Source organism: Miniopterus schreibersii (assembly GCF_964146895.1).
Source record: "Miniopterus schreibersii genome assembly, chromosome: 16".
Classification (NCBI taxonomy): domain Eukaryota; kingdom Metazoa; phylum Chordata; class Mammalia; order Chiroptera; family Miniopteridae; genus Miniopterus; species Miniopterus schreibersii.
The window spans coordinates 819949-843916 of NC_138116.1; the positions used below are offsets into that span (position 1 = coordinate 819949).

Here is a 23968-nt window from a genome sequence, read left to right on the forward strand (position 1 = left end):
GATACCCCTGCACGCAGCTCAAGCCCACCTCAGCCACAGCATGCCTGTCTCCCCCTTTATTCCCCATCCTGGGGGTGCCCGGGTCTCCTTACTGCCACCCCAGTTCCTCCCCTTCCTGCCTCCCCTCTCCAGCGGCTGCTGCAGGCCATGTGGGCACCACTCTGAGTATCTCAGGCCAAGTGCACTGTGGCTGAGAGCCAAGGGGGAACCCGTCCTTGGCACCCTGCAGGGTCGAGGAACCCAGGGGCAGGGCACTGGGATCCAGGCCTGGTGCCTCCACCTTCCAGGCTGTGGGCGCCCTGGCAGATGGGCCCCAAGCCTCCCTCCCCAGATGCCACCAGGGGGCAGCACAGACTGAAGCTCGGCAGCCTCCCTGGCTCCTTCCTGCTGGGCTGTGTCCTGAGTTAACTGGTGCCTGCCTTGTCCCTAAGGTGAGGGGAGTGGGCCCAGGCAGCCCTTGGAGAGGGGCTGCAGGAAGGCTTGGGGGTGACCTAGCAGGTCCCCTGTGTCCCCAGGATTCCTCTCAGCCCCTTCCTGCCTTCTCCCAGGCTACATACATCTGGTCTCCCCTGGCACCCGTCCCACGCCCCCTCCCTGCTGCCCTCCTTTCTCAAAGCGTTCCATCCTCAGTGACCCCTCTCCTTGGGCCACACTGGCAGGACTCACTGGAGGGGGGCTTCAGGCCCCAAGCCAGGGCTGGGGCTGCCCGGGGTGGGGAGAGGGGCGTGGGCCTAGGGGGAGGGTAGTGAGAGCATCTTGGTCAGGCGGGGTCATCTGTGGCTGCACCCTCTCTCTGGGCTCTAGGCCTTCCTCAGACTGTGTCCTACCCACACCCCCCAGCCCCCCATCTCCCCATCTTCAAGGTCTGACCAGTCCCAGGGGTCATGCCTCCCACCCAGCACCCACCTCAGGAGTCCCGGGTCACCCAGCCCACTGAAGAGGCATCTGCCTGGGTGGGAGTCCTTGTGAGCTGGGTGCTCTGGGTGCCGGCTGCTGTGGGGAGGCACGTGGGTGAGCTACGGGCCTTGCCTGGTCGTCCGCTCTGGCCACAGGGCAGCCAGCCGGCTGTGGGGCGAGGCGAGTGAGGGCCTCTGTGCTCAGCTTGGGGTGGGCTTGGCCTGAGAGCCCTTTTCCGGGGTTGGGTGGGGCTGGGTGGCAATGAGGCGGGTTAAGAAGCTGAGCGGGGCCGTTTGGGAGGTGCGGGGAGCAGCGATCCTGCCTGGAGGCGTGAACCCTGAAGACCTAACTGGCCTGCTTAGCTGGCGGCCCCCAGCTGCCTCAGCCCCACAGCGGCGGAGCGTCTCCGGGTTTGGGGGGGGGGGGGGCAAGAGGAGACCCAGGGCTGTGGTTGTGCCGGGGGGTGGGGCGGTAACCGGCTGGACTTTCCTCCCGGCCAAGCCCCGGGCGCTGCGTGTCCTGGGACGGACGGGTGGAGCGCGCACCGCAGGAACCCGGGGGCCCCGCTGGGTAACCGGGCGCAGCCCGCCCGCGCCCCGCAGAGCCGAGGGCCCCGGCGCAGACCCTGTGCGCCCACCCCGAGCAGCGGCCACCGAGCCACCAGCCGCTGAGACAGACACTTTAATGGGGACAGCGCGCCGCGCGCTCAGTACTCCCAGAGCGCGACCCCGGCCGGCGCGTCCCCGTCGGCGCGCAGCAGCCCCGAGGCGCCGCCGCGCAGGTACTTGCCGCTGCGCGCGCGGATGGCCAGGCGGCCGCGCTCGCGGAACTCGAAGAGGAAATCCTCGGCGCGCTCGCCGTCGCTGCGCACGCTGCCGTGGCTGCCCGTGTGCCAGAACCCGCCGCCGCGGCCTGCGGGGGAGCAGCCGTCGGGGGGCGCCCTGGGCCCCGCGCGCCCCGCGCCCCGCCTCGCGCCCCGTGCGCCCCGCCCCGTGCGGCCCCGCTCCCCGCCCCGCGCGCCCCGGCTCCCCGCCCCGCGCGCCCCGGCTCCCCGCCCCGCGCGCCCCGGCACCTCGGATCTGATAGGCGCCGTCGCTGAAGCTCAGGTGGAAGACGTCGTAGACCGAGCGGTTGGTGTCCAGCTGGTTGGAGCCCCGGCGGTGGCACACGAAGCCGTCCAGGCCGCGCAGCACCAGGATGGGCCGGTTGATGAGCTTGAGGGTGAACTCCTCGTCCTGGCCTGCGGGGGGAGCCGTCCCTGGCCTAGCCGCCCGTGGGGTGCAACGGGCTCCCCAGAAAGCGCCCCCAGCAGGCTTGGGCTTCAGGCCCCTGGGCCACATGTGCCGTTGCTGTTCCCGTGGTGACCTCATGACCTGACCTTAGCCAGGGCCTCCCTGAGGTGCAGTGGGGACAGGGGCGCTCTGGGGCCCACCTGCCCCGACGTCAGCGGCAGTGCTCTGGGCCAGCAGGTGTGGCTAGTGCCAGGGACAGCACCCAGTCCGCGGGGAGGGGCAGGGGAGAGGCCAGCTCTCGGGGGACCCGGGCTCAGCAGGCGCTGTCCCTGGGCAGAGGGCCCAGCCCGTCACCCCAGGCATGCCCGGAGTGCTTACCCACGAAGTCGCTGATGGCCGCCAGCTGCCCGTTTTTCTTCATGCACACGTAGCGCCCGTTACTGGCTTTGAGGGCCACCCGCCGGCCCCGCCACTCCATCTCAAACATGGTGCTGGCCGAGCTGAGGGGGCAGGGCAGGGTCCCTTCAGAGCAGCCGGACTGGGGCTCAGGGCTCCCCAACCCCCTCAGGTCCAGTACCACCCCCAGGGGGAGGGGCAGGCACCTGCCTTCCACTGACGCGCCCACCACCATTAAGAACTGTCCCCACCTCGCCCTGCTCATGTGGTTCAGTGGTTGAGCATTGACCTATGAACCAGGAGGTCAAGGTTGGATTCCCAGTCAGGGCCCAGGCCCGGGTTGCAGGCTCCATCCCCAGTAGGGGGCGTGCAGGAGGCAGCCGATGGATGTTTCTCATCCATGTTTCTATCTCTCCCTCTCTCTAAAAATCAATAAAAAATATTTTTTTTTTAAAAAAAGATTTGTGCCCACCCCAGTAGGCATTCTTCCCTGGCTGGGCTGCTACAATATCCTTGCGGTGGAGATAGTGGTGATGGAGGTGATGATGATGGAGGTGATGGTGGTGGTGATGGAGGTGGTGGTGATGGAGGTGATGGTGGTGATGGAGGTGGTGGTGGTGGTGATGGAGGTGATGGTGGTGATGGAGGTGATGGTGGTGGTGATGGAGGTGATGGTGGTGGTGATGGAGGTGATGGTGGTGGTGATGGAAGTGGAAGAGAAGGTGGTGGACACGGGGATGGCACACTCACACTTGTGTGGCTGTGGCCTGGATGCCCCCGTGGGTGACCAGGGTCCAGTAGCCCCCAGTGCTGGAATAGAAGGTGCACTTCTTTGTCTCCCGGTCAATTTGCATCAGGAAGGTCTCATGATCCAGCTCTTCGTCTTGGTTGGCTGAGACGTTGACCCCTGGAGGGAGGAGATGGGAAGCCCCTCACGCCTCTCCCTGAGTGGGTGGGGAGCAGACGGGTGGGGAAGCATGCTCTTGGGGCAACCCCGAAGTCAGAGGAGGCTCACCTAGAACCTGAGAGGATTCAAAAGGCACTTCTCAGAGGTTCCGGGAGCTCTGCCCCAGGGCCACGTGGGCACGTGGAGCCCCACACACTGCTCCCTAAGGCCCAGCTCCGACCGCAGCCCGGGAGCCAGGCCCTTCCGTGCCAGCAAATCCGCGGCCTCGCTAATCAGCAGGTAATCTGCTTCCCCTGCTCTGGGCCCAGCACTTACACTGGCCTCTATTTATAATTCACTCCTGAGCGGCTGCGTGGGCATAGTGGGGTCCCTGTGCTTCCCAGTGCCAAGGCCCAGGACACAGCCAAGGCCTAGGGTTCACTCCAGGGCACTGGGCAGGGGCTGAACCCATCTCAGCTCCCCAGCCTCCCACTCACGAGTGGGGTATCCTAGGAGTCCTAGGAGAGGACAAGGCTACCCCAGGGACTGCCTGGGGTTCCTGGGCCAGGGACGGGGGGGTACCCATGCTCAGGTGGGGGGCAGCAGGCGGGCACTGGGGCCATCCCAGTATCCATAAACCAAGTTTCTGTTTCTGTGACAACTGGCCAGTCTGAGTGGTGTGGCAGGTCACAGAGCCCCCCACTTGGGCTCCAGTATGTCCAGCTGGGGGAGTAGGAGGGGTGACAGCCGATCCCCATCAGAGCCTGAGGGTCGGGGCCAGATCCTGTCCCACCCTGACCCTGAGAAAGAAGGCTGGGCCCCGGGCAGGGCCTGCACTGCAGAGGCCTGGGCCTCCCTCCCTCCGCAGCCCCAGGCGGGGCCTCCCCTCTCACTTAGGTCACTGCTCAGAGTAGAAGGTGGCTGGCGTTTTTCATGGCCGTCCCCACCTTGCGTCTGTCAGCAACACTGAACTAAGAGAGCGCCCTCTGCTCTGGGCTCGCAGTCAGTGACAACACGGAAAATAGTCCTCCCCTCTGCGGGGAGTGACCAACAACAACATGGGGTGTCCAGTGCCCGTGACCGCTGTGGGCCTGGGCTGGGCTGGCCTCCGGGGGAAGGTGACACTGAAGCAGACCTGAGGGGTGTGGGAACGGTCCCACAGGTGCTGCTGGAGGGGCAAGGCTATGGGGTGGGCGCCGAGGATGGGCTCACGCCTCTGCCACCCCTCCCCACAGCGTGTCCCCACACACCCCTGCAGACAGGGTGCGTCCCAGGGCCTCCATCTCACAGTCACCTGCTGGGGCCCTGACCTCGAGGTGGAAGAGCACCAGGAGCCCTGGTCGGTGCTGGCGGAGAGCACACACCCCACCCGCTGCCCCGGAGGGACTGGCTGAGCAGTGGGTGTGTGAGCACCAAGTGGGGGTCTGAGGAGATTTACGGGAGAACTTGCCTCACTCCTGGGAAGACAGGAGAGGAGCTGGGCCCCTCCTCTGGACTGTCCTGTCTAGATGTGAGGCCTGGAAAGCAGCAACCGCCTTGTGACCATAAGGGCACCAGCCTGAGGTCAGAGCTGTCCCGGGCAAGTGGCTGGCTCCTTGAGGAGACTTTGGTAATGCCACTGAGCTGGCAACAGTGCCCTGCCTGGGACGCCCCCACCCCGTGCCTCCAGACGCCCCTTTATGAGAGAGAATCGACGTCCTTGTGGGTTTGCCAGTTTGCACTGCTTTTCCTGTTACTCGCAGCAGCAAACGCTGACGGCTGTGGACAGTAGCCACGAAGGCTGGCGGCAGCCAAAGGTATCAGGAGAAAACGGGCCAGACGGGGGCTCACGCAGCTCCTGGGGGACGGAGTCGGGTTCAGGGGCTACCTAGCAGGAAGGTGGCCAAGATCCAGGCCCCGCTACTCTGCAGAACCCGCTGCTCCAGCTGCCTCCAACCTAGGGGCACCCTCCCGGGGCTGAGATGCCACGTCCTGCTTCCTCACACCCTGGTTGCCACGTCAACATACGGACATCTTGGGGGCCAGGCCGTATGCAGTCAGGCTTATTGCAAGGGAAGTGGGGAGGCAAATGTAGGTACCTCCACTTCTACAGCGGGAGGTGGGTCTGGTCGTTAATGGGGGGTTCCCCCATCAGAGGTATGCGGTCAGATCCAGGGTGGGCCAGTGGGTGAAAAATGGTCCATACGGCCCTTTCCCTCACCACCACCACCACCACCATCTCCAAAACAACACCAGTGCCAACATAATACCACCAACATCAACACCAGCACCATCACCACCAACATCAACACCAGCACCATCACCACCAACATCAACACCAGCACCATCACCACCAACATCAACACCAGCACCATCACTACCAACATCAACACCAGCACCATCACTACCAACACCATCACCATCACCACCGTCAATACCAATATCGTTAACACCACCTCGCTAACCACCATCACCACCGCCCCACCAGCTCCCATGCCACCGCGAGCCTGGCCCACAAGCTCAGCACGTGCAGGTCACTGTGTGCAGCCTCTCCTGTGACTCACGCAGGCAGCTTTTCCACACTGTGCCCACGTGTCACTGATGAACCGAGCCTACGGGCCTTGGCCCAGGCCAGAAGCTGGTGTAGCTGGACCACAGGGCCTGTGGTGGGAAGGGCCAGGCTGTTCATCCTCCGTCGAACCCCAGGACCCGGCCACCCATCGGGACAAGTGCTCAGGGGGTGTTTGTGGGATGCCTTCCCTGTGCTGGACTGGCCTTGAGGACCCTGACTACAGGCAGGGGCCCCTGCAGCCATAGTGGGGCACCCCTCCCAGGTGCTCAGGACTGGGCCTCTGCCATCCCGACAAGGGCGGCACTGTGCCAGGTCAGGGTGTGCCTGGCCACTCCTGGGTGCGCAGAGCCAGGAGCCCAAGTGGGAGGCAGCTGAGACTGCTGGCCTGGGCCAGGGGTGGCCACTAGCAGTGTGAGGCCACTCTGGGGCCTCAGCTTCCTCAAGGGGTAGTAGGAACTGCCGGTGTCCATCCCACAGGCGTGTGACTGCATGTGGAAGGGCCCACCGGTCACATGAGGCAGGGGACCAATGATCCAGGAGGCAGGGGGGCCAGGCTGAGACCGAGCCTTCCCACCGAGGACCACAGGCCCTGGAGGGGCCATCTGCTCCCTGCATCCCCCAGGCTGGGGGGACCCTAAGGCCCTTCCGCACCCCACTCCTGGGGCTGGATGAAGACCCGCTGGTCAGCCACATGGGGGTGTGGGGACCGCTGCTCTGCTGGCTCCTTGCCCTGGTCTTCACACCCTCTCTAATTTCCTTTAAAGCTCAAAGTGGGGTGGGTGGTGAGAGAGAAGGGGTGGGAGGAGGGGGCCCTTGCTTACCCCCCCTGGGCACTGCCCATGAGGCTTTAGGCAGCCGCCCAGCTGTCCCAAGACAAAGCTTCTTCCTTCTGACCCCACTGATGGCCCACGGCCCCGCCATCTGCGCCCTGCACCCCCCCCACGTCTTCACCCCTGGGACCCGCGGCCACTCCCCCCGCAGCCCCCACGTGGAGGCCGCCCCCGCTCACCTTGCCGCACGGACACGTAGCGGTGGTTGGCGGCCACCAGCACCACCTGCGGGTGGCTCTCCTCCAGGTCGAACAGCTCGTCTTTGCCGGGCCGCGTGTTGCGCCCAGCCCGGAGCGTGCCGGTGGGCCCCACGGGCGCCAGGTAGCGGCCGTCGCAGTCCTTGAAGGCCAGCTTGCCCGCCTTGAACTCCAGCGTGTAGCGGGCACGGGCCTCGGGCTCCCGGACCAGCCGGCCGTCGTTGCGCAGATAGCGGCTGTCGCAGGACCGGAGGCAGTACTGGCGGTTCTGGAAGATGAGGGTGATGAGGGCGTCCACGCCCCACGGCGCGTTGCTGTCGGTGGCGATCTCGTCCTCCTGCGGGCACAGGTGGGCGTAGCGCCGCCGGCTCACGCTCAGCAGGTGGGCCTGCGGGTGGATGGCCAGGTGCACCGTCCACAGCTCGGCCGGGGAGATGGCCGTGGCGAAGCAGGACAGCCGGTCCTCGGTGCCCCCGAAGAAGCGGCCGTGGGGCTCCGACTGCAGCACCCAGCGCCCGTCGGGCTGCGGCAGGACCAGGAAGCGGCAGTCGGGGCCCGGCTGCTCCGCCTCGCAGGCCACCCGCCCGTCCTCCTCGGCCGACAGGTAGCGGCCCAGGTGGCTGCTGCGGAACAGCACGGCCGTGCCCCGGCCGGGGTCGGGCTCCAGCACCCACATCTGCTTCCTCTTGAGGCTGGGCGCCGAGGCGTTGACCTTGAAGCCGAAGCTCTCAGCCGTCAGGTAGCGGTCGGTGTCGTTGACCAGGCCGAACTGGATCTTCAGCACCTGGTGCAGGCCGTTGGTGGGCATCCTGGGGGCAGCCCGGCAGGGGCCTGGGAAGCTCCCTCTGTGCGCTCACGGCCCCGGATGGTCCCCAGGGATCCAGCTCATCTGGGCTGGCCGGTGGCCCCCAGGTCCCGCCAGCGTCATGGACCCGTTGCCTGCTTGGACGCCTCCTCTAACCAGTGGCTGGAGGCCCGGGCAGCTCTTACATGACCAGCGGGCAGCAGAGGGCGGGTGGGAGGCGGATCAGAGCTGGGCCGGCTTAGGGACAGAGGCTGCCTGTCGTTACCCCAGCTTGGATTTCAGCCACTCCTGGACTGCAGGGGGCCAGAGCCGGCCCTCGGCGATGGAGGGTGCCCCGGCCGCAGGCCTGACCGCCCTCTCGTCCTCCCCAGTGGCTGCTGGGGCCCGGGCTCGGGCCCTGCGTCCCGCCTCGTGGTCCCGGCACCTCTTGGCCTCTCTCCTTCTTGCCCCAACCTCAGGCCCCCAGACCCACTGCACGGACGCCCAGCCCAGCCCAGCTCTTTCCCGACGTAGAAAAAGCCGCCTGGTGGAAAACACAGCGCAGCCGCAACCCGATCACAGCCCTCCACCCTCGGCAGCCGCCCGAGCCTCGGCCAGATCCAGTTACCGCTTCTCTGATTCCTGCTGCCAGGAGCAGGGCAAGGCCCCCCACCCGGCAGCCTGCAGCCTGCGCCATGCGCCCCCCTAGGCTGTCCCTTGGCCACAGTCAGAAGCCCTGGGCCTGATGCTTCCCCAAGGGTGGTCGGGGCTGGGACAGTGGCAGGTGGGGGTGTCGGTGCCAGTGAGCCGCTGGGCACCCTGTCCCGGCACCCGCGGCACCCAGCTAGGGTGCAGGCATTATGGAGAGGCGGCGGCTTACCCTGTCCCCACTGGGCCGGGCCCCGGGGAGAGGGCCCCTGCTTCGGGCCACGATGGCAGCTGTGTGATGGAGACGGTGACACCTGCTAACAGGTTGGACGGGGAGGGTGACGTGAGAACGTGAGCATGGAGCAGACAAAGTCATCGGGGCTGCAGGGGGAGGCGGCAGGAAGGACCCAGGTGAGAGGGCCCAGCTCCAAGCTGACCTCTGCACCCTGAGCACCTCATGGGGCCCGAGACTTCTCCCTCCTCCATGGGACAGCTCCGGTCAGGCCAGCGTTGTTGGGTGGCCTTGGGAACCCCTGAACTGCCGTCCACATTGCCAGAGAGACTGTGAGGTCTTTATGGGGCCGGGTCCAGGGGGCCATGTAGGGATGAGGCCAGCTAGGAGAGGCCGGGAGCTGGCCACTGCCAAACCCGGCACCTCCCAGTCCCGGCTGCCGGGGCTCCCCTGCACCCCCTTCCTGCTGAGTCCCAGGGGGCCGTCTTTAGGGACCTGCAGCGGCCTGCTTGGCCTGGCCATGCCTGTCTGTCTCCTGCACCTGCCTCAAGGGCTGGAAGCCAAGTAGTGAAACTATAGCTGCCTGGCCTGGGCCTGGGCCAGCGTCAGTGTCCCCTTTCTCGTCACAGCGAGTGACCCTCAGGGCTCCCTGAGGACCAGGACCTGGGGCCACGGGCACTTCCAGCCACAGCCTCCAGAGCCTCGCTCCATCCTCGTGGGCCCTGAGGCCGAGGCGAGCCCCTGCATCCCTCTCGAGACCGTGAGGGCCCGGTGCTGTGGGGTTCCAGCCGATTGAAATGGACTTGGCTGAGCATGTGTGAGCCCAGGGGGTGGGCAGGGGGCACGGGGGGCCACAGTCAGGAATGGACACAAGGCCAGGAGTCCTTCCTCTACCCTCCCAGCCCCTGGCAGTGACCAAGCCCAGCGCGTCAGACACGGAGGAGACCATGGGACCCAGCCCAGGCCTCCATGTGAGAAGCATCCCTGGGTTGTGGGTAAAAGCCACGGTGAGCCTGAACCTCAGTTCATCTGTGCATGGGGGGCCCGAGGGGCACTGCACCCATGCCCCCCCCATCTGCACCCTGAGCCCCCCGCCCGCCTTCCCGCACGGAGCCGGGCGTCTCAGGAGCGTGACAGCCTCATTAGTGCTGACTGGTGCTGGCAGGGTGCTCGCGGCATCACGTGCCCCGTGGAGGAAGTCCAGCCGCCAGGCACTAAGTAGGCCTGGCTCAGGCAGCCTCTCAGCGTCAGAGCCAAAGCGGCTGTGGTCTCCCAATTCTGGGGCCCCACGGTCCCGGGTGGAGGTGGGTGGACTGCCTGGGGCTGCCTTTCGGGCCCTAGGGGGCCTCAGAGGTGGGCCTCCCGGGCCAGGCTTCCTCGGAGGAAAGTAGTTTGCACAGGCCTCCCCCGTCCCTGCCTGTCCCTCAGGACCCGAGTCCCCTGCCCAGCTGCTTGCTAGGGTCATGGTTTCTTTCTGGGACCCCTCCCCCAAGGTTCTGGGACATAGTAGGTACTTAGGTCCCCGTGAATGTCTGACGTGGGGGTTCTTATGTAACGGGCTGAGCTCTGTGCGTGGGTGTGTGCACGTGTGAATGTGAGTGAAAGTACACATGGACAGGGATGGGCAGAGTGAGCTGCAGCCATCTGCCGACCCCCCGGGCCCTGGAGATGCTCCCCAGACCCCTATCCGGCCCACTCCTGGCTGCCCAGCGGGAGATCAGGCTGTGTACCCCACTAGGGAGTCTACTTCAGGGCCCCCACCCCAGGTATGCACTGCTCCCCAGAGCCCGGGTGGGCTGGGCGCTCCGCCCCTCTTACCACCCTCGTGGAACCCCGCGAAACCCTAGGCCCTGCCCCAGGTGTCCACACAGCCACTCATTCAGGAACACGAACGTGCCTGCCACTGTGCCCTGTCCAGCCTGCCGCTCTGGGAGTCCCATTCATCCACCCCCGGTCACCTCTAAACTTGACACAGCCCCTCCCAGAGCCAGGACCTGTACCTAGTGTGTGCCCACTGCCCTGGGCTGCCACCCTTGACTGCTGGACCAGACGTTAGGCCACCCAATGCACCATCTTAAAGGCATCGTGAGGGGCGCCTTTTCCTGATGGACACCAAGGGGCCACTTGAGTGAGCAGCACCCCGGCGCCCTATCTCATGGAGTGACCACCTGTGGACACAGCCAGAGGGTCCCTCCTGGCCACAGCTGAGGGGGTCCCTTCAGCTGTTGGAAGCCCCCAGCAGACAAGACTGGGCTGGTCCTTGGCTCCTGCCCCTCTTAGGGAGTGTCCAGCTGGGGCAAGGAGCAGAGAGGTCTGTTTCAAGGGCCCCTCGGCCACTGGCGTTCATCCTGGAGCGCTCAGAGAACTACTACTTTCCAGGGATGCTGGGGGATGGGCAGGCCTGGCCTCTTGACTGGTTCCCCTCTCCCTCCACCCAGGCAGGACCCTCTGGGGCTACCAGAGAAAGGACCCCTGCCTTGGCAAATCTAGACCACCGGCCCTGGACACTAGTGCCAGCCTGGGCTCCTGCCAGCATGCAGCTTGCTGCCATGGCGACCGGCGCGTGAGCTAGGCTGGGTGCCCAGGCAACGCTGATGCTGGTGGTGTGAGCTGGCACAGGCCCTGTGTGTGTGCAGGCTGGGGGGGGGCTCCCAACTGGACTGGCCTGGAGCCCTGGAAACTGGGAAAGGGCCTAGGACAGAGGCCCAGGCAGCCCATTGGCTGAGGGACCTCCACAGGTCACACCTTTCCCAGACCCAGGTCGTGACCCCCTGCTCCGGGTGTCACCAGCTGCATAATCCCAACACACCCGCTTCCCAGAGACCCTCAGCCCCAGGCCTGGCCACCTGCTGCTCTTGAAGCATTTGGGTCCCACCCTGCCTTGGCGCTCTGCCCCTCCATGGTCAGGCCACCCTTGCCAACCCCCTGTTGGGCCTCTGCCCCACGATGCAAGGGCCCCCCTGCTGGCCTGGGCACTGGTGGGCACAGCCCAGGCCCTGATTTCCTGGATGCTGGGCCCACGGCCTGTTCCTGAGGTCCAAGCCGGCTGGCGCCCAGGGCCCTGCCTCCCACGTTGCTCCTGAGCACAGGCCCCGGCTTGGTTACCTCATGATTTTTTCATGCCCGAGTTCCCTGCCGCTGCTCAGTTCCACTTACATGGCGGGAGGGGCCGCGCTTCTCTTACTCCGCCTGGCCCGGGGGTTGGTTTACTGCAGCCGGCAGGCAGTTTAGTGTGACAGCGCCCCTCGGGGGATGGGGAGGTCCTGAACGAGCAGTGTGGGGGGGCTCCGCGCTCAACTGCGCCGTGCTCACACCTGGGGGTGCCCAGCCTGCCCCTCCCGCCTGCTCTCGTGAGAATCCACCCCCCCCAAGACCCACCCCTCCCCCACCCTATGCCCCCTCTGCTCATGGCCACCCTCCCCCCACCCTACCGCAGGGCCCCTATCTACCACCCCTTCCCCTGGACTTGGAGGGGCAGCCCCTTGAAATACTGGTTTTGTGGCCCCTGTCCTTCCTGGTGCCACCCCCCCCTTCAAGCACAGAGCTGCTGGCTGGACTGGGAGGCCAGCTTGGGGCTGTCAGGGTAGAAAGCTGGGGCAGTCTCCTGGCCTTTGTTTCTTGTAAAACCGTAAGAGGCAGAGCTGTGTCTAGGAGGGGAGGGGAGGGAGAGACCTAAGGCCTCTGGGCCTCAACGAGGCCAAAAGTCCTCAAAGGACCACAAGGAGAGGACCGAAGACATCTGAGCAACCCAGGATGCCCCGTGAACGTTGGGCAGCTGTTCAACACCCAAACCCCAGGACCTTTGCACATACTTAGGACAAGAGGGGAGCATTCACAAGAATATATCAGAGTGAGCCCCTGGCTGCATGGGGCTCAGAGTGAGAACCAGGCCAACTCCAAGAAAACAGAGAGCTACTTACTGCCCACCTGGGTTTCCAGACACACAGGTATGAGGCCACAATGTGTCAACATCTGTCACGAGCTCACAGCTCCACAGGTGACCACGGCAGCCTCTGCCCCGCCCCCACCCATGTGCACCTTCACAGGAAAACACACACACATGCCCAGTCATGCCTGCACACACATGCACACACAGGCTGCACAATGCCACATCTATCTGCAGAGGCTCAGCCCTTGTGAAAGATTCAGAGCCCTGACACCGAGCAATCATGGGCACTGATTAAGTACCTACTGTGTGCCAGAAACCTTGCTGGGGACCCGAAAAGGAGCTGACTCCATTTCTGACTTCTGGGCCATCCCCCTCGCCCTCCCTACAGTGACTCAGGCTCTGCACGTGGTCACTGTCCTTTGCCTAGTGGCTCCCGTGGGGACGGTGCCACCCCACTCAGCTCGAGGCTTTAGTGCTGGTCTGTTCTCATAAAAACCTCCTTACCTGTCGGTGACGCTGTAGATGTACAGAGAACAGGGGCGAGGCTTTGGGGATTAAATATGTGATGGTTTATGACAACTGAGCATGGAGCAGAATCCTGGATTAGGGCGGGAAAATGCTGCGAGGACAACTGTCATCATGGAAATGTGGACTGTAGTTTAGATGGAAGGTGTCATTGATGTTAAAGTGCCTGAGTTTGGTCACTGTACTGTGGTCACATAAAAGATAATGTCTGTTCTTAGGAAAAACACTGAAATAAGGGGCCTAGGTCAGTGTGCCTGAGACACACGCCCAAGTGGCTCAGGAGTGAAGAGAGAGAAAGGGAAGGCAAATGTGGCAGTGGCAGCAATTTAGTAAGTCTGAAATTTTCTCAAAACAAAGAAGTTAAAAGCTATAATAACTGGAATAAAAAAACCCCACTGCAGGGTCAAAAGAAGTAAAAAAACCCACAAAAAACCCAGAAAGTTAATAAAGCAAAACATTGACAAATAGAAGAAAAATTAAAATGTTAATGGATTCATCTAGTAGCTATGACACCCCATTAATAGACCCCCCCCCCAAAGAACAGAACAGGAAAAAAAAGCAGGAAAGAAATAATAAAATTCCCAAGAACCGAAGGATCTGAGCAGCCGGGGGCCAAGGCAAGGATGACAAGCTTCTCCGAGGAGGGTGCACCGGAAATGTCAGACCCACAGGAGCGAAGGGACAATCCTAGGTGCTGCTGGAGACGCCCAAACAATCACAGACTTTGGATCAGGACTCGAATGACAGCCATCTCCCGAGAGCCACACTACAAGCAAGAGCCAGGCAGCCAAGCCTTCAAAGCCCCAGGGAACATTTCTACGTGAACCTCCCTCCCTCCCTGAAGGGTGGAATACAGGCCAGTGTGGATCTGAAACTCAAAATCCTCCTGAGGGGCCCCAGGCCTGCCCTTGCCCAGCTGCGTGGCCCTCCAAGCTCAGCCAGCACAGTGGGGGGCGCTGTGGGGGCTGGCAGGAGGGGCTCACACAGCTAACCTCAGGCTCCTGGTGCCTGTGGGTGGGGGCTGCTCCTGGGGGCTGGCTCCCTGGGGTGATCCACTCCCACAGTCCCCGGTGGACCAACAGGTGGAGACGGACTCACCTGTCACCCAGGGAGGTGGAGGTGCTGCCCTGGCCACCTGCCCATGGGCGTCTTCTGTCCTTCCTCAGAAATGACCTGACCCCACCTGGCTCTCTCCACCCCTCCGGGCTCCACCTTCAGGACTCCCTGGGGCTTCCGCCCTCTGCTCCTCCCCCCACCCACCCTAGGGCCTTCCATAGCTCCCCACTACCCTGGTGTAACCCTGGTGGACCCGAGGCTGGCATCTCACAGACAGCAGGGTGTGCCCAGTGGGGTGGGGTGGCGCTCAGGGTCCCACCCCTCCTCTTCTGGCTCCACCTCTCCTGCTGTGTGACCTGGAGCCAGCCTCAGCCTCTCTGAGCCTCCCTCCCTTTCTCTCTGAATTGATTCTCTACTGGGGCGCTTCCAGGTATCCCACAGACACACACCAGGTCTAGGAGCAGCCCTAGCTTTGGGGGCCCTCTGTGGGTGCTGTCCGCCCTGCACAGCAGGTGCTCCATGCTTTGGGGTGGGCTGGCCCTTCCCGGTTCCGTGGCCCTGAGTGCGGGCTGACCCGGATCCCACCTTCTCTCCCTGCGTCAGCACAGCCTGAGGTCACCGGCCACTCCCAGCCGGCTCTGCGTCACCCTTGGGGGGCGGTGACTCATCGGAGGCTGGCGGCACCGGGCACCTCCCCAGACCCAGGGAGGGCCTGCGGGCTTGGGGTGGGGGGCGGGGCAGGCCGGCACCCCGGGACTCCCCGGGCGGCCCCGGTGAGAGCGGGACCCACCTGGCGGCCCACCCGGGAATGACACCGGCTGGCTGGGCGCTGGGCGCCAGGCTTTGGGCGCTGGGCGCAGCCAGGCCCGCCAGGGCGCCACCTCCTGGCCCAGGCCTCTAAGTTCCCTGCCTGGGGGTAGAGGCCGCGGTGCCGGCCTGGAGAGGTGGGTGCTGAGTGCAGGCACTGCGCCCACCTCCCCTGTCCCCAGGGCTCCGGGTTCCCTACCCTGGCCATACCCCGGTGGGGCAAAGGAGGGGTGGTCGGGGCGGTGGAGGGGAGGGGGCTCTGGCTCCAGGTCTGAAACCAGCTCACCCTCGGGAAGCAGAATGGCCGCGGGGGACAGGGCCGCCTTGTGGGTCGGGCGGGCAGGGCGTCCCAGGGCTCCGGACCCAGTTTTCGCTGCCTGCTGGTTTTCCTGCCTGGGCCCACCCCGTCTCTCGGGACCCCTTTTCCCCCAGGGACATCGGCGCAGTCCCCAAAGGGTGCAGGAAAAGCCGGTGCTGGGACCAGGTTCCCCGGGGTGGGGCCGGGCCAGGCGCCAGTAGGAGCGCCACGGGATGTATGGCCGGCACCGTTCCCGGACCAAATTAGGAGGTGCTGCCCTGGGCCGGCCGGGAAGCGAGCGCCCAGTGGGGGTGTCTCTGCTGGGTGCTGGACCTGGCAGGCTCGGGGGAGCAGTACACTCCCCCACCTGCTGGGGCTGGGCCAGCCGGACCAACCACTCCCACCCCCAGGGACCCCCTCCTCCCTGCCCAGGGCACCTTCCCCGGGTGGTCTGTGCAGGGAAAGGAGGGGCCGCTGAGGCCAGAATGAGTGCTCAGAACCCCACCTCCCTCCTCTCTGCCCACCCTGGGGACAGTGGCAGGGTCCAGAGAAGCGGCCTCCTGCCCATATCCCAGCCTGACCCACCTCCCGGCCCTCAGCGTGGCCCTGGTGTCCCCAAAGTGGGAACCCCGACTACAGGCCTCAGACCTAGTCTAGCTCGGGAAAGCTCGGCTGGCTAGGTGCACTCCGCACAGCACGGCGCCAGTGGGAGGCGCAGGCTGGGTTACCTGTGCACCTTCTATGTGTCGCCTCAAGGACCCACCTGTCCAACCCTGAAAAACCTACCAGCTGGGTGAAGAGAGGGTCCCTGGGGGCAGTCATGCTCCCTTTCCCCTCTGCCACAGGGCCATAGCCCCCTTCACATATTGGGGTGACAGCTCCTCTGCCTCTCACCTGTCCCAGTTCTGCCTCTGCCTCTCAGTGCAGGCCCCTCCCTCTCCACTCCTGCCTCCATCCTAGCTTTCTGCAGGCATCTCGGGGCCAGGCCCTGTTCCAGGGACACCTGCTTCACCATAAGCTGGATGACCTAGTGCTCTGGGGAGGTCGGAGACAGACAATATTCAGGTGGGTGGTGGGGACTTGACCCAAGGCCAGAGGACGGTCTGGAATCCTTCATGAAGGAGGCAGTCAACAGGAATGACTTCTGGGCAGAGGAACAGCCAGGTGGTAGCCGGGGGCTGGAGGGCAATGAGCCACAGGTGCTGTAGTTGAAGGGGTGGAGGGTCATGTTGAGACCCTACAGCCCCAGGATTAGGGGCTCAGGTTCCATCTGAGGCAGTAGGTGGCACAAGGAGCAGTGACCTGGTTTGCAACATTAATTGTGGGGAAGCTGGAGGTGGGTAGACAAGTGGACACCATGGTAGGTCAGGAATGTGCCAGGTGTGCTGTGGGCACCCTGGTTTCTGGCTTTGGCCACGTGTGGAGGCACAGGACCATGATGTGGCTCACTGCCAGTAAGAACTACCAAGGGCAGGGGAAACAAAAGGTCACCCTCCAGACAGTGGCTGTCACCTGTCTGGAGTCCAGGGAGGTGTGGCCTGAGGGAGTGTCCTGAAGAATCTGAGGATCTGCTGCCCCGAGGCAGGCCCTGCTCCCAGGAAGCTGGGGTCTGACACATGGGCTGAGTGAACACTTCAGAATCTTCACCAAAATTGGACACTTGGGGACAGCAAGGCTGGAGGCCTGGAAAACCTCAGTGGTGAGGCCTGGGAGGGAAGGTTTGCTGGGCCACCCAGTGGCCTCCTGTCCCCAGACCCGTCATCCAGTGTAGCGGGGCACCAGCCTCAGAGCCTCAGATGGGCCATGTTCCCCTCACAGAGCTAAGTCACAGGGGGTTCGGGGTCCTGATTCCCAGCCCAGTGCTCTTCCAGGGTCCTCCCTGGTTCCTGCTGCCCAGTCGGGGAACAGGGAACCTCAGGTTGACTCCAGGGACCCTGGACTTGGATGTCTCTGTGCACCTGACCTGACCCCCAAACTCCATGAGGGGGTACACACTGAGAGCCTGTTTCCCTGTTGTGAAGTGGCATGGATCTGGTGTGTTCTCGGGCAGTGAGGACTGGACAACACATGGCACAGGACAAATAGCAGCAATAGGCACATGGACTCACCTCACCATAGTGAGGAAACAACTGTCCCTGTGAAGGCTGAGCCCCTGGACAGTGGGACTTCCCGGGCCTCAGTCTGAGCATTGCTGGAAAACAAGTCCCCACTGGGCACCACACCAGAGACAGAAGTGAGTGGCCCTGACCTTGTCCCTTGACCTGAAATAGAGGCAGGCAAGCCAAGCGGGAGGGGCGGGGGGGGGGGTGACCTGGCCTTGACACCAGCGCAGCCCTCAGTGGTTCCAGAGCCAGTCCAGGGACTGCCCCTGGAGTGGGCTTTAGGTGATATTTGATCTGTCCAAGGGCCAGGGAGAACAAGACAGCGAGCTGAGGGCAGGGGAACTTCGGTTTTCCTTGTACTTTATGGAATAGTTTTTGTTACGATTTTAGACTTACGATTTGCAAAGACAGTGTGAGCGTTCCTGTAGGCTCTACACCGTCTCCCCCAATCAACACCGTACAGGCCCTGCACAGTTGTCACACTGAGATTGACCTCGGTGTCTAGCGTTAGTTAAACTCCAGACTTCACCTGTTCTTCCACCCCCGTCCTGTTTTCTGAGACAGAATCCACCCCAGGAGGGAAGGAAAGGCATTTCTGGCAGGTAGAACAGTAGAGGCAAAGGCCAGGAGCGGGGACTCACTAAGTTCCCTACCCTGTCTGCCTGACCAGTGTCCAGCTTGTTGGGAAGCGGCTAGAGGTGGGAGGGGGACAGGGGGGTCTGGAGGGTGGGGTGTGTAAAGGTGGGCTTCGGGCCATGCTATGAGGTGCAGAGGTGACCCAGATCCTGGAGAGTGTCCCTGGAGGCTGGAGCAGGGAGATGACAGGCGATGTGGGTGTCAGAGGGAGGAGGAAAGGGAAGGGCCCTGAGCTGGGGTTGCCAGGCAGAGCCCAGGACCTGGAGGCAGGCCTGGGGGGGGGTCTCGGCCCAGCCACACTCCCTTGCAAGGGGCACCACCTCCCTGCTCTGCAGGTTTCTCAGCCATTAGGTGGATGGAAGAGTAAATGAGACCCACCAAGATCACAGCAAATCCACCAAAGCCGGCGCTGAGCTAGAAAAAAAATCACTTCTCTGAGCCCCAGCATCCGCCCTCCAGACGGGAAGGACACACCCTCCCCGGCGCGGGAGGGAACTGCTGACTCTCCCCGCTCCCCAGGGCCCCCGGAGCTCGGAGCCGGGGCTGCAGCATCCGCACGGGCCCCTCCCCGGGCACGACCGGCCGGTCCTGCTCCGGGAGGCGAGGGGACGGTGCTGGCGCTGCCGAGAGCACAGCCCTTCGGTGACCTTGGGCGAGGTCTCGCGCTGCCCGGCTGCAAAACAGAAACGCCTGGGTGCAGAACGCGGTGCTCCCGCGTCCCCCGCGTCCGGCTGGTGCTTCCCCGGCGGCGGGCACCAGGCCTCCGGGGTCACGGACGCCCCTCCCGGCCCGGCCGGGGCCGCGGGGCCGCCCCGAGGAGCGCGCGCGGGGTGGGACCCGGGCGGCCGCGGGCCCGCCCGCCCCTCGGAGCCGCGCGGCCGCCCCGCCGCCGCCCCTTTGTTCCGCCGGCCAATCGGCGGCCTCCTTGACTAAATAAGGCGAGGAGCGCGCCCCGCGCCCCCCGTCCGTTACTTCCGCCCCCCGCCCGGCCGGTGACTCAGGGCCGGCGGCGGGCGGGGACGGGGCTGCCCGGGACGCGGTTTCCCGGGCGGCGCCGAAATCGCCAAATATGGCCGCACCGCGCGCCCCCGCGCCCCGCCCGCGCACCTGCGGCCGCACCTTGACCCCCCCGCCGCGCCCCGCGGCGACACAGCCGCGTCGAGGGAAGTGCCCCCCCGCACCCCAGCCTGCGGGTCGGGGGCTGGCGGCCGACCGCGGGGGAGCCCCGAGAGGCTCGCTCCCGCCCCGCTTTCCCCGCGACTCGGGCCGTGCACCCGGCGCGCAAGGTGGGGAAGAAAGGGGGGGGCGGGGACAGAGGTCCCCGAGCCTCCGCTCCGTCCGTCTGTCCCCGGCAGCAGCCGGGCAGCCACTCCTCCCGGCGCACGCGCCAGACAAAGGAGGGCCGGAGGGACTGAGTGGGGGGCAGGCGCCCCCACCCCGAGGGCCAGGGGCCCGGGTGGAATGTGCGGTGGGCAGACGGGGCGCGGAGGCCTCGGAGACGCCCCGCCTCCCTCCCCCACCCCGGGCGCCAGGGAGGGTGGGCGCCGCGGGGGCCCGGCCCCGGGTTATCTCGCGGGTGGGGCAGGTGGTGGCAGCCGGGCCCGCACCCTGCGAGGCCTGGGGCGTTGGTGAGCCAGCTGGGCCTCGGTGGCGAGCCTCAGCGCCCTCACCCCGAGACGTGGTCACCAGCTGACCTTACGGGGTTCTTGGGGCCCCCACCCTCGGACACCTGCCCCGGTCAAGCTGAGTGTCCAGGACAATCCGGCCTCCCTCTGCCCCAGCAACTGCTGCCCCCCAGGCGCTCTCCTCGCGCCCCCTCGGGCGTTCACACGGAGCGGCTCCAAAAGTTACAAATGAGCCTGAAGGAAGCCCCGCGCCCGCCCCCCTCGGGGCAAAGCCAAAGCCCGGCGGCGGCAGGTGCGGCGGGCCCGGGCCGGGGAGGACCCGCCGCGCAGCCGGCCCGGCGGAGGCGGGGGCGCGGAAACCACCCCGGCCGGCCCCCCCGGGCCAGCACAGGAGGGGGTGCCGCCGGCCGAGCGGGCAGCCCAGGCGCCCCCCCGCCTGCCCCTATCATGCCCGCAGGCGCCTAAAAGGAAACAAAGCCCCACTCCCTCCCTAGCGGATGGGGGGGTGACCCCAAATCCGGAGTGGAGCCGCGATTGGGGACAATCAGGGCTGCGGTTTCGAGAACAGGATGTGTCGCGAGTGGGAAGAGCCGGGCCTGTCTGCACCGAGCACCGCCGGGGACCCTGCGCAGGGCGCCCCCTCCTCGGGCGGAGGAGCCTGCGCGGCCGTAGCCGCCCCGTGGGTCCGGCGACTTGTTCCGACCGTGCCCGGGCGAGGTCACGGGTCCCCGAGGTGCCCCGGGCGGCGGGGCCACGGTGCCGCCAGGGCGGCCTGCAGGGAGCCCCCCTCCTCCGGCCCGGCCCCGGGAGCCGCCTTCGGGCCCAGCGCTCTGCGAAGCGCGGGGAGGACGCTCGCAGGGGGCGCTCGCGCGGGGACCGAAGCCCCTCGGGGGGCCGGGCCGCGGTGACACACCCCGACTTGGGGCGCGACCCAGCCCCGGGCCAGGCAGTTTCGGGGTGCAGCCGGGCCCTCCCCCACGACGCGCGGCAGTCCCGGGGCGGAGCCGGCCGGTGGGCCCCGCGGGATCCTCCCCTCGCCCCTCTCGCAACCCCCGGGGGCTCCCGCCGGCCCCACCCGTGCGGGCAGCGCGGGGTCTCGGGCGCCGGGTCCCCGGAGCCCGGCGGGCGCGGGCGGGGCCGTTGGGGGCGGTGCAGGCGGGGGGCGGGGCCCGAGCGGGGCCCCACGTGCCCCAGCCGGACGGGCCAATGGGCGCCCGGCGTTCGGAAAGATCGCCATATATGGACATGTTCTGGGGCCGCGCGCGCCGCCGCCCCGCGCGCGCGCCCCGCTCCGCTTAAATAGCGGCGGGGGAGGCCGCGGTCGGTCTCACTCTCCGCCGCCGGCCAGCTCTCTCCGTCCTCTCGCCGCTCCGCGCTCCGCTCCTCTGCGCCCCGCCGCCGCCACTCTCGCAGGTAAACGGCTCGCCCTGCGCGCCCCGGTCGCGCTCCGGGCCCCCGCGCCGCTCCCCGCAGGCCGCTCCCCGCCCGGGAGCCCCGGCGCGCCGTCCCCGGGAACAAAGGGCGGCCGGCGGGTGGCTGGCTGGGCCCGGGCCGGTGCCGCCCGTGGGGGAGGGGAGGCAGGGCGGGGCCGGCCGCAGTGCGACGAGCCCCGGCCGCGCCGCCGCGGAGGAGCGTGGGGGGCGTTAGGGGAGCGGCCGGCGGGGTTCCAGGCGGTTACTCCTGCGGCCGGCGGGGTGGGGTCGGGGCGGCGGGACCCTCCCTGGAGGCCGGCTCTGGGCCCCGGGCCCGTCTAAGCCGGTCGCGTCCCCACGCAGCTCGCCATGGAAGAGGAGATCGCCGCGCTGGTCATCGACAATGGCTCCGGCATGTGCAAAGCGGGCTTTGCCGGGGACGACGCCCCCCGCGCCGTGTTCCCGTCCATCGTCGGGCGCCCCCGGCACCAGGGCGTCATGGTGGGCATGGGGCAGAAGGACTCCTACGTGGGCGACGAGGCCCAGAGCAAGCGCGGCATCCTGACCCTGAAGTACCCCATCGAGCACGGCATCGTCACCAACTGGGACGACATGGAGAAGATCTGGCACCACACCTTCTACAACGAGCTGCGCGTGGCCCCCGAGGAGCACCCGGTGCTGCTGACCGAGGCCCCCCTGAACCCCAAGGCCAACCGTGAGAAGATGACTCAGGTAAGTGCCGCCGGACGCGTCCGCCCTCGCAGCCGTTTCACAAGTCATTTTCTGTTCAGCTTTATTTTCTGAAATTCAAGTATTTCTCTCACTATTTCCAGGGTTCTGTTCCTCTCCTGGCATTTCCTCCCTGAAGTCTCAAGGTTTCTCGTTGTGTTTTGCCTGCTGTCTTTTCTTTCTCCACACATCACATTGGTGGCATGCTGGCATGCGGGGCGTGAGCATGGGGTGGCCCTGGGTGTTCCTGCTCTCCGCTAAGGGGAGCTCCGTTGCCTCTTGTCCAGATCATGTTCGAGACCTTCAACACGCCGGCCATGTACGTGGCCATCCAGGCGGTGCTGTCCCTGTACGCCTCCGGCCGCACCACTGGCATTGTCATGGACTCTGGGGACGGGGTCACCCACACTGTGCCCATCTACGAGGGCTACGCCCTCCCCCACGCCATCCTGCGTCTGGACCTGGCTGGCCGGGACCTGACCGACTACCTCATGAAGATCCTCACGGAGCGCGGCTACAGCTTCACCACCACGGCCGAGCGGGAGATCGTGCGCGACATCAAGGAGAAGCTGTGCTACGTCGCCCTGGACTTCGAGCAGGAGATGGCCACGGCCGCGTCGTCGTCCTCGCTGGAGAAGAGCTACGAGCTGCCCGACGGGCAGGTGATCACCATCGGCAACGAGCGGTTCCGCTGCCCCGAGGCGCTCTTCCAGCCCTCCTTCCTCGGTAGGTGCGGGCCGGGCCGCGAGCCGCGCCGCCCTCGGCCTGCAGGGGGAGCCGCGAGCTGAGCGAGCGCTTTGTCTCTTAGGAATGGAGTCGTGCGGCATCCACGAGACCACCTTCAACTCCATCATGAAGTGCGACGTGGACATCCGGAAGGACCTCTACGCCAACACGGTGCTGTCGGGCGGGACCACCATGTACCCGGGCATTGCCGACAGGATGCAGAAGGAGATCACAGCCCTGGCGCCCAGCACCATGAAGATCAAGGTGAGCCGAGCGCTGTGGGCGCGGCGGGCGGGGCGGGGCTCGCCGGGGGAGGGTGGCCCAAGCTGAAGCCGCGCTCCTGTCTTTCAGATCATCGCCCCGCCTGAGCGCAAGTACTCGGTGTGGATCGGCGGCTCCATCCTGGCCTCGCTGTCCACCTTCCAGCAGATGTGGATCAGCAAGCAGGAATACGACGAGTCGGGCCCCTCCATCGTCCACCGCAAATGCTTCTAAATGGACTGCGGGCAGATGCGTAGCATTTGCTGCATGAGTTGATGAAGTCTTAAGTTTGCCCTGGCAAATGTACACACCTCATGCTGGCCTCGTGAAACTGGAATAAGCCTTCGAAAAGAAATTGTCCTTGAAGCTTGTATCTGATGTCAGCACTGGACTGCAGGCCTGGTTGCTGACTCTGACCTTGTATTCGAGTTACCTGTTCCTTGGTACACCTTTAATACCCTGTGCATATCTTTGATTTAAACCCCTGTACGTGCTGCCGGTCGCTTGGTGGCTGACACGGGAACATACTTCTGCAAGAGAAATCCAGTGGCCTGATGAGTCAACGAGACCATGGGTCCCTGATGTGTGCAGGGTATTAACGTGCGGGAACCGCCTATTCCAGGATTTCTCTAGAGGCTGGCACGAGCCCTGAACCGTTGTCATCTCTGTCCTGCCAGTCTGACGGGGTTGGGAGGATCCGCGCGTTGGGACCCCTGTTCCTTTCTTAGCTGATGTTTCCTGCCAGAACACCTGGGTGGTTACTTGCCTTGAGTTGGAAAACGGTTTGCATTTCCACCTGTAAATTTATTCATCCTTTTAATTTATGTAAGGTTTTTGTACGCGATTCTCAATTCTTTTAAGAGATGACAAATTTTGGTTTTCTACTGTCATGTGAGAACATTAGGCCCCAGCAACACGTCATTGTAAGGAAAATAAAAGTGCTGCAGTAAACACCTGGCTGCTGTTTTTGGGGGAGAGGTGGGTTGGGGGACAGTTTGGCACAATTAAGTTTGTTGCTACCTTGGGAACATCAACGTGGGGAATGCACAGGTTCTGCCGTCAGGTCCAGTGTGGGGCCGGGTCTTTGGGAGTGTGTCAGGACAAAAGGGATGACAATTGAATGTCACTGTGGGTGTGGCTACAGGCTCTGGAGTCACAGCTATTTTGAGTTTTCAAACAGTTTGCAGGTTGGGTCAGGGAGGTAAGATCACTTCCCTAGGTTGAAAAGCTTCAGGATTTGGAAGAATAA

At 65.1% G+C, this 23968-nt stretch overlaps 2 protein-coding genes across 3 annotated transcripts; one reads left to right on the plus strand and one right to left on the minus strand.

The window, feature by feature from the left end:
* Positions 1-1516: 1516 nt before the first annotated feature.
* On the minus strand, positions 1517-8336 carry FSCN2 (fascin actin-bundling protein 2, retinal; the record flags this gene model as incomplete). Of its 2 annotated transcripts, none has more annotated exons than XM_081161476.1 (5): positions 1517-1809; positions 1970-2137; positions 2508-2629; positions 3276-3432; positions 6972-8336. In XM_081161476.1, the coding sequence occupies 5 exons, from the start codon at positions 7795-7797 to the stop codon at positions 1604-1606; spliced, it is 1479 nt and encodes a 492-aa protein (XP_081017602.1). In that variant the 3' UTR covers positions 1517-1603. The 2 variants fall into 2 exon arrangements, with proteins under 2 accessions (XP_081017602.1, XP_081017603.1); XM_081161477.1 differs by having other exon boundaries at positions 1970-2185; positions 2484-2629; positions 6972-7797.
* A 12583-nt stretch (positions 8337-20919) lies between these two features.
* Positions 20920-23670, plus strand: ACTG1 (actin gamma 1). Its single transcript, XM_081162755.1, has 5 exons — positions 20920-21004; positions 21367-21735; positions 22020-22458; positions 22541-22722; positions 22810-23670. The coding sequence occupies exons 2-5, from the start codon at positions 21373-21375 to the stop codon at positions 22951-22953; spliced, it is 1128 nt and encodes a 375-aa protein (XP_081018881.1). The 5' UTR covers positions 20920-21004; positions 21367-21372; the 3' UTR covers positions 22954-23670.
* The last annotated feature ends 298 nt before the right edge of the window (positions 23671-23968 follow it).